The 9590-nt window shown below is 51.5% G+C and overlaps 1 protein-coding gene across 4 annotated transcripts in view; it reads right to left on the minus strand.

Moving 5' to 3' along the window:
* The window catches only part of EOGT (EGF domain specific O-linked N-acetylglucosamine transferase), a 48194-nt gene extending 39844 nt beyond the window's left edge, over window positions 1–8350 (minus strand). Inside the window, exons 1-7 of one of the 4 annotated variants that reach the window (XM_062201239.1) lie at window positions 8247–8350; window positions 7335–7525; window positions 6742–6920; window positions 6466–6521; window positions 3532–3746; window positions 2298–2398; window positions 1551–1659 (exon numbers count right to left, since the gene is read on the minus strand). In XM_062201239.1, the coding sequence (XP_062057223.1) occupies window positions 1551–1659; window positions 2298–2398; window positions 3532–3732 (411 nt within the window). In that variant the 5' untranslated portion in view covers window positions 3733–3746; window positions 6466–6521; window positions 6742–6920; window positions 7335–7525; window positions 8247–8350. Of the gene's footprint in view, window positions 1–1550; window positions 1660–2297; window positions 2399–3531; window positions 3747–6465; window positions 6522–6741; window positions 6921–7334; window positions 7526–7840; window positions 7856–8246 lie in introns of those variants that run through there. The other 3 variants (XM_062201237.1, XM_062201238.1, XM_062201240.1) reach the window with 3 other exon arrangements.
* Between the last annotated feature and the right edge of the window lie 1240 nt (window positions 8351–9590).

The raw sequence follows: 9590 nt of genomic DNA on the forward strand, positions 1-9590 counted from the left end.
GCCACACACCCCATCTTTGGGCTTCACTCACCTTTCCTCTTAGAATTGCTAATCACTCTGTGATATGATGACCTCCCACAGTACCATAGAGCATAGATTCAGTTGGTGACTGCAGATGAATTTAAATGTTTGGTTGATTTCTGACTGCCTAGCAACAATGCGGTCCTCTGAAATGGCAGAGACTCAGAGTTCAAGACCACTGGGTTACAGAACAATATGTCTTAAGCAGAAGTGCTTATACCTCCAAAATTAACACTGAGTCCTGGGGCAGGCATTTGGCTCCATGGTGAGGATGCCACTTGGGACACTTGTATTCCATAGCAGAGTGCACGGCTCTGCTTCTGATTCCGGCTTCCTGCTAATGTGCACATGAGGTGGAGCAAGTGATGGCTCATTTACATGGGAGACCTGGACTGAGTGCTAGGTTTCTCTTGGCTTTGGCCTGACCCAGCCTGGGGTATTGCAGGCATTTGGGACACAAACCAGCAGACAGAAGATCTCCCTACATCTGTCTCTGTCTCTCTGCCTTTCAAATAAAGAAAAATGAAAAACAAACAAAAAACAGGTGTCTTTTCCTGGGAACCAGGCTCTGTACTGAGCATTTACATGCACAGAACCTTATTTCGTCCTTAGCACGTGCTCCCTGCGTTTTCATTCCACAGGTGTATTTCTGTGGAGTAGCCATGTGGTCTTGGAGAGGTTGCTTTACTGCTTCGAGGACCCTGTTTCCACTATGGTAAGCTGGCGTCAGTGGTGTCTGTTCTGCTTGACTACTGCCACACTTGTCAAAATCAAATTAGGTACCACACAGGAAGGCTGTCTGCAGACTGTGATATGCTAAGCAAACATACAGTAGCACGGTGGGGGCTCAGCAAGTGTCCCACGTGCCTGAGGAGGAGTGTATAAAAATGCAATGTACCAGGGCTGGTGCTGTGGCATAGCGGGTAAAGCTGCAGCCTGCAGCACTGGCATCCCACACAGACACCGGTTTGAGTTCCAGCTGCTCCACTTCCAATCTAGCTCACTGCTAGTGTGCCTGGGGAGCATGCTCCAAGTACGAGGGCCCCTGCACCCACGAGGGAGACCCAAATGAAGCTCCTGGCTCCTGATTTCGGCCTGGCTCAGCTCTGGCTGTTACGGCCATTTGGGGAGTGAACCAGCAGATGGAAGATAGATCTCTCTCTCTCTCTCTCTCTCTCTCTTTCTGGCTCTACCTCTTTGTAACTCTGCCTTTCAAATAAAATAAATAAATCTTTTTAAAAAAAAGATGCAATTTACCCATTTCTCCTCTTTAGCATATATAAAACTATTTCAACTGCCTCAAAATAGGACAACCTAATGATACATGTGAAAAGGAAGCCAGGGCTTCAGAAGAAAACAGAACAACCTATTTGGGGAAGTCAAATCACATTTGAAGCCAATAAACACGTGAGCATGAAGGATTCCCCTCCTGGTGCCATCCATCTGGTTTTCACATTGCAATCCAGACAGTAGAGCAAACAACAAGTGATAAAAACAAGCAAGCTCAGGCTAAGGAGCTGAGCGCCCACCGTGTGCTCAGGCCGACAGAGTGTGTGCATCTCCTCCAGCCGCTCTCTGGCGTAGCCAAAGTCAGCCTGCTTCCAGAATATGTCCTCGGCTGACTCCACCGTGTCCGTCCTAGTCATAAGAAAAGAATTGGAGGATTGTTGCATGCTTTTTGCTTTTTCCGGGCTTGAAAGTTTTCTGAGAAGTTAAATCGCTAGAAATTCCTTGCTACTTTTTGGGAAGTCTACTGAGTTTTTCCAAAACTCTCCTTCACTATAAAAAGTTACCAAAATGGGTTATTCACAGGTTTACTCCTTTGTAACAAAAATAGACAACGGAACCATGGGAAGTTAGGGTCCTGAAGAACTGTAGACAATGAACTGCTCACTACGGCATCTTCTTTCACTAAACCCTCGCAGGGCGCAGAACACTCGATACACTTAACTCTGCCCAACAGAATCCCAAAGACACCACCCATTCATCTTCTTAGCAGACCTGGGGGGAAATACGTTCTGTGGTCCAGACTGCTGCCTTCCCCCTACCCTTCCAATCCCTACCCCAAACCCAACCACCCCTGCACAGGAAACAACAGATGTTCCTGTCTCAGTGAAACACAGACAAGTTGAACTCCTAAGTGTTTTGGCCAATTGGTATCTAAAGGAAGGACTGTCTCAAATGACAGGAGTGTATCTGGGAATCAGGGCATCAACGCACACTGCAGACAAAGTAGAAGCCTGCAAGGAGAGGAGAATCTTCCACAGCAAACTTACCACGCCATGTCCACGTAGCTGCACACCGGGTAACCAAACCTGAACTCCGCTTTGCAGGATTTCTCATATCCCCAGCAGGACTTCAGATTTTCTAAGTGTTTCTAGAATGCAAAATGGGTACATTTACACTGGTCTCCCTTGTTCTGACATTCAGGGAAGACTCTTAGATTTTTCCATTAAGAAAACAAATCTTTATGGAACTCGCAGGCTCACAGTTTACAGCGTGCTGTATTTGTGCAACGACAATAACTACAGCAAACTGTAAGAGCAGCAGTCTCAAGGTTTTAACAATTATCCTGACTACCCCCACCACAATTATCCTGACTACCCCCACCACGCCTGTCTCCTAACCAAAAGTCTAGCTTTGACTTGGACTTCCAACCACCGCTTAAACTAGAAGTTCTTGAAGCTGCCATCCTCAATTTAGCGAACTGATTCTTAAATCTAAAAAAGACACATTGGAATTTCTGTTACCGAAAGAATCACAGCTCAGTTGAAGGGATAGGCAAGTTTACTCCTCAATCAGGATCAGCGGGGGGGGGGGGGGGGGGGGGGGGGGGACGGGACACCAACCAGGTCAACAACTCTGCAGCCCTTAGGGGAGCTGACAACACAGCTAGCAGGGCCCCAGGAACAAGGCTGCTCTGAGACTCAGGTCTGCTTTTCCCTGTGCTTCCTGTGCCAGCTCCATGGGAAAGGAAGTGCCTCCCAAAGACCAGCTTTGATCTCCAAGGCTGTGTGAGACATGCTAATGGGCTCCTATTTGAGGCCTTTCCAAGTTTTTGAAAAACAGAGGGAGGCCACGGTAACTATCCTAATTATGTGGATCCCAAGGCTGAGGTGCTGTTACTGCAATGAAGAAGGAAGAAATCGTCTTTGCTGCAGTTTAAGAGGGGGAGGTGTGGGAGGTGTGAGATTCTTCAGCGAAATCACTTTGTGCAACATTGTTTTTCTGTACAAAATCTAACTTGCTTCACCGGTGCAACATACAGATGGCGTGGGCTGCCTATTTATTTCAGTGACGACTTGGATTTTAAATGGTACTTACGAAAGGGACATACATTTAATGTTCAGTCACTCTGGCAGTGAGAGAGGAAATTAAAACAAGGATGGACTCAGAATGACAGGAAGGTTAGAATTCCACCTGCAGGCTCAGGTTATAGAGCAGAACTAGGAAGGCAGCATCAATGGCACTCTTTGACAAATAACTCAGAGGGGGAGAAAGGACACCTACCTTATATGGACAGTGCGGGTCTTTCTTACAGACGGTGGCAACGTGCCTGTTATTGTGCAAGAAGAAGGGAATGTGCTCCTCGGGCAGGCGGATGCTGCTGTAATCATAGACTGGCTCTCCTGGGATGCTGCCAGCCCCATCTTGGCCACTCAGCCGGACTTTGTGAAGTAACAATGCTCCAAAGACAAGGAGCATTAACATAGCAACTTCCAAACCTAAGGGCCGGATGGAAAACACCTTCCTTAAGAAACTTCTGCAGTGGCTAGCCTGTGGAGCCCTTAGGACTCCACTCACATTACAGTGCCTGGGCTACAGTCCAGGCGCCACATCCGATTCCAGCTTCCTGCTCATGCGTACCCTAGAAGGCAGCAGGTGATGGCTCAAGTACTTGAGTCTCTGCTACCCACACCGCAGACTTGGATTGATTTCCTGGCTCCTGGTTTCAATTGGGCTCAGCCTTGGCTGCTGCAGATATTTTGTGAATGAACTAGCGATTGAAGATCTCTGTCTCTGTCTGTCTCTCTGCCTTTCAAATAAATATTTTTTTAAAGATTCATTTTTATTTATTTGAAAGACAGAGTTACAGAGAGAGGTAGAGAGAGAGAGAGAGAGAGAGAGAGAGAGAGAGAGAGATCTTCCATCCGCTGGTTCACTCCTCCAATTGGCCGCAACGGCTGGAGCTGTGCTGATCCGAAACCAGGAGCCAGGAGCTTCTTTCAGGTCTCCCACACGGGTGCAGGGGCCCAAGGACTTGGGCCATCCTCCACTGCTATCCCAGGCCATAGCAGAGAGCTGGATTGGAAGTGGAACAGCCAGGACACAAACCAGCGCCCATGTGGGATCCTGGCATTGTAGGCAATGGCTCCACCCACAATGCCACACCATTAGCCCCACAAATAAATGTTTGTGTTTTTTTTAAATTTTTTTTTTTTGACAGGCAGAGTGGACAGTGAGAGAGAGAGAGAGACAGAGAGAAAGGTCTTCCTTTTGCCGTTGGTTCACCCTCCCATGGCCGCCGCGGCCGGCGCACTGCGACCGGTGCACCACGGCGGCCATGGGAGGGTGAACCAACGGCAAAAGGAAGACCTTTCTCTCTGTCTCTCTCTCTCACTGTCCACTCTGCCTGTCAAAAAAAAAAAAAAAAAAAGGAAAAATTCCTCTGAAAGGCAAAGAAAAGTGTCAAGAGCTCAGTATAATTACAACACACTCTGCTATATCACTAAGCAATAAATACTTATTGAGCACCTGCTAGGTACCAGGCTCTGTGCTAGGAACTAAGCATACAAGGAGGAACAAACCAGAAAGATCCTTGTTCTCTGGGATTGTATTACCTAGCACCAAAGACATAAATAAACAGTCAAAAAAATAATCCACTTCCAATGGGGAGAAGCACCATGAATCAAATAAACTGGGGGCCACCAACTTCTGTCTAGGAGGATGTAGGAAACATCTTCGCCTTTGCAGGACCTACGTGATCTGTGCAGCAACGACTCAACCATGCCTTTGTCAGGGAAGCAGCCACAGTTATTACAAAGGCATGGGAGTCTCTGTATTCCGACAACACTTCATTTACAAAAACGACTCAGTATACCTGAAATAAAGAAAGGTAACATGATACACAACACAGCTTGGCCGTTTCAAAGATAAACTTTGAAGTTCAGCCTCCTGGGTTTCTATCTCTGTCTAAAGGTGCCTAGGCTCTATGACCCTGAGCAAGTTGTTTGATCTTTCTGTGCCTCAATTTCCCCATCTGTAGAATGGACCTACAAATGAACCTTCCTCTGAGGGCTGCTGTGAGTTAAATGAATTAATTATTGATAAAATGGGGGCTGGTGCTGCGGCACAGCAGGTTAAGCCGCCACCTGCAGCACCAGCATCCCATACACGCACCAGTTTGTGTCCCGGCTGCTCCACTTCCCATCCAGCTCCCTGCTAATGCACTTGGGAAAGCAGTGGAAGACAGCCTACGTGCACCCATGTGGGAGACCAAGAAGAAGCTCCAGGCTCTGGCTTTGGATTAGCTCAGCTCTGGCTGTGCAGCCATTTGGGGAGTAAACCAGCAGATGGAAGACATTTCTCTCTGTCTCTCCCTCTGTCTGTAACTCCACCCCTCAAATGAAAAAATCTTAAAAAAAAAAAAGATGTCAGCAAGAGAGAAAAGGAAGTGGAGTGGCTCTGAGCAAGTCTGTGGAGTGAAAAGCAGTAATCACCATCAACATGTGGGTACCTACTGAGTTCCAGGGGGATCTTCCAAGTAGCAATGAAGCAGCAAAGAGACAGTCGTCAACTAAGGTATAGCCCTGGTGATACTAATGGCCCAGCAAGCATTATGACAATCTGTGATAAGAGCTAAGACTCAGACACTCCAGGAGTGCAGTCGAACTCTTCCCAGCCTAACACTGGCCTTAAAAACCCTTAACATGGCACAAAGTGGCCTCTGCATGTTCAGCTCAGGCCAAATTCCTTGCATCTCTCCCACCCCATCATCATGCCACTCGCGGTTCACTTGAGGTGTCTTTGCGCTAATTCTTTAAGCGCCCTCTGCACCAGATGACAGGGCACGGTCCACGCTGGACGTTCCTCAGCTGAGTCACCTGTTTTCTGGGGCCTCCTGCAAATTCCAGTTTTCAGAACCAGTCTCCACTGACTCCAGGCCTTTAGACACAGACTTTTCAATCCAACCTCAAGCTCCAAGGCTATGGGAAGGTACCTGGACAGTGGGGACACCAAGAGGAAGTCCTTTTCCCCTGTGGAGCAGCACATACGATGGCTTTTCATTTAGGTAGCTCCGAATGGCATCTCTACCTGCTGTAGATCTGATCTGAATCAATATATTTTTGCTCAGACTTTTACCTGAGTTGAGAGCGATCTTAAGAAAATATAAAACACATACTAATAGTTATCAATGGCTCTACCTGTAATTAAAATAATTACCTTGTTAATCTCCAGAATCTCGCAGAAGCTGCAGCAATGTTTCAGCTATGGAAAACCTGTCAGAAATGAAACAGATACCATTAAAAGGATGCTAAAGTAGAGTTTATCATTCAAGAGGATATTTTGAATGAAAGGAACTAATCAGAAAGAATAGAATTTAACGAGGTACCCAGCCCCGAGTTGTGGCCCAGCAGGTTAGGCTGTGGCCTGTGACATCGGCATCCCATACCAGAGTCCCGGCTGCTCCACTTCTGATCCAGCTCCCTGCTAACGCACCTGGGAAAGCAGCGGAGGATGGCCCAAGCGTTTGGTCCCCTGCTACCCACGTGGGAGACCTGGATGGAGCTCCTTGCTCCTGGCTTCAGTCTGCTCCAGCACAAGCTGCCCTGGCAGTAGTAGCCTTCTGGGGAGTGGACCAGAAGATTTCTCTTTTTTTCCTCTCTCTCTCACTCCACCTTTTGAATAAATAAGCTAATTAATTTTTTTTTAAAATGAGTTAGCTCCTAACTGGAAGGTCTGACTCACCTTCTTCATGAATACCATACCTCTCAGAGCAAAGGATCAGACATGACTCTTAGCTCAGTAACTGAGGCCAGCTGCTCACCCACCTTCTGCAGCCCCAGATGGTACAGGCCAGGGACGGCTAGTGGTGAGTGACACACTCCTAGGAGCACACAACTGCCCCGGCTCTCACCGCAGTACCCCTACTCATCGCATCGCGGGGCTACCCCACGACTCACCGTCGCTGGGCATAAGGCCAAGTCCCTCACCCTTCCCTGAGCTCCGGCTACCACTAAACTCAGCCACCCACGGAGGAAAAAGCAACTCAGGCGACTGCTGGGAAAACCCTACAGACGCCGATCAACAACCTGGCTTTGGCGGAGGGCACGCAGGCACTTGCACGGGGCGACACCGGTAGCTACTGGTGCATGAAAGTACAGCCCCGGGGGCCTGGCAGGAAGCCCACGTGCGCGCAGGGATGCGGGCTGCGCGAAGGTCAGTGCCTGGGCAACGTCTTCCAGCAGCTCCACTCCTGCATGCCTTGACGGGATCTAGAGGCCTAAAAAGCAGGGAAGGGGAAAAAAAATCAAAGTCTGAACCCCTGGGTTGTCAGGCACCACACGGGTGAGAGGGGAAAGGAACCGCGTCGGAGCGCGCGAAGGTTTGAAGGAAGCAGTGCACAAATGAAACTTGAAACGCGCAAGGCTCGGACCCCTAAACCGGTCGGTAAAGCCTCACGCGGGAGGCCAGGCGGGGCTCAGAAGGGCCTGGCTGCCTGCGGAGCCGCAGAGGTGGAGGTGGCCCTGGAGGGCTAGGTGAGCCCCCGCGCAGTGGGGCGAGTCCACGGCGCGCGCAGCCCAGCCCCTGAGCTCACCCTGGGGACCCCGCGATCCGCCCGGGGCTCCTCCACCGGCGCAGAGACCTCCGGGGGCCGCCCCCACCCCACGTCCCGCTGCGCCAGGGAGGGGCCTGGAGGAGCAGCTCCGCCCCGGGCCGGGGAAACCGGGTCCACGGCGTGCGGGCCGGGGCACCCCGCCATCTCCCCCGGGGCCCCAGCGGGGTGCCCGCAAATCCAGCGCCTGGCCGCCAGCACCCGGCAGGGCCACGGTCGGCTTCCCGACGGCCGCCTCTCCGGCCCGCCGGGCATGGGAGGGAGCGGGCGGAGAGGCTGCAGCCCCCGCGGAAGCCACGCCGGCAGCGCGCACCGCCGGGCCCCGCGTGCGGCGGCGAGGGCGGGCAAGGGCGCAGGCGCTGGCTCTGCGGCGCGCAGGGAGGCCCACCTGGAGCCGGGGAGCCGCGGCTGCGGAGCGCGGAGCAGGAGGAGACGGCGGCTCGGGAGAGGGAGTCGTCATAACCGGCGACTCCCGCTCACCGGAAACCTCGGGCGCCAGAGCCGGGCCAGGGGGCGCCAGGGAGCAGGCGGGACACCTTGGGCGGCCGGCGCCGGGGGCGGGCCCGAGCCCTGGCGAGGCCGGAGCGGCGAGGGGCAGCGCTCGGCGGGGCAGGGGCGCGGAGCCGGGAAGCCACGCTCTGCTTCCTCTTGCGTCCTCTCGCCGCTGAGATTAGGATGACGGCCGCTCACCCCGCCACCGAAGCCGGGCTGGGAAGCCGGGGCGCGGAAAGCCGGGGACGCCGGCGCCCCCTTGTGAGCAAAGTTAGACGAAAGCGAAGTGGGTGCCCTCCGCGTGGCCTCCGCTTACCTCCCTTCTTTGAGCAAACTTGCAGATTTGGGGACTGGACATAATTGACAGAAGACAGGTTTTGGTCTTCCTGTGCCTGTTGCGAAGATAGTAATAAAGTGGTGTATTTTTTTCTTATCCCAAAGCTCCCCATGTTCAAATGGCACTCTGAAGTTTTTTTTTTTTTTTTAATGTTTATTTTTATTTATTTGAAAGGGAGAGAGAGAGAGGGAGACAGCGATTTTCCCATCTGCTGGTTTGCTCTGCAAATGCTTGCAACAGCCAGGGTTGGGCCCGGCCTACGGGAGGAGCCAGAAACTCCATCCTGATCTCCAGCGTGGTGGCGGGGACTGCATGGTGGCAGGGACCAAGCCTGTGAGCCAGCATCTGCTGCCTCCAGCGGTGCGCATATGCAGGAATTCGGATTGAAAGTGGAGTAGTGGGGATCCAAACGTGGCACTTGGTTATGGAATGCTGGAGTCTGAAGCAGCAGCTTAACCCCCTGTGCAGCAATGCCCGCCCATGAAGTTTAATTTTTCTGGTTTTATACTTACTTGAATATAATTGTGTATATCATAATGACTTGAACACACCTCTCTCACTGACTTCTGTTCTTGCACACACCCCCCAATTTTTTTTTAAGATTTATTTACTTGGAAGGCAGAGTTAGAGAGAGGCGCAGGGGGGTGGGGGGAGAGAGAAAGAGAAACAGAGAGAGAGAGGTCTTCCATTCATTGATTCACTCCCCAGATGGCTTCAACAGCCAGAGCTGGGCCAGTCTGAAGCCGGGAGCCTGGAGTTTCTTTCCAGTCTCCCCGTGGGTGCAGGGGCCCAAGGACTTGGGCCATCTTCTACTGCTTTCCCAGGCCATAGCAGAGAGCTGGATCGGAAGTGGAGCCGCCAGGACTAGAACCAGTGCCTAAATGGGATGCCGGCACTGCAGAG

This window comes from Lepus europaeus, chromosome 9 (assembly GCF_033115175.1).
Source record: "Lepus europaeus isolate LE1 chromosome 9, mLepTim1.pri, whole genome shotgun sequence".
Taxonomy (NCBI): domain Eukaryota; kingdom Metazoa; phylum Chordata; class Mammalia; order Lagomorpha; family Leporidae; genus Lepus; species Lepus europaeus.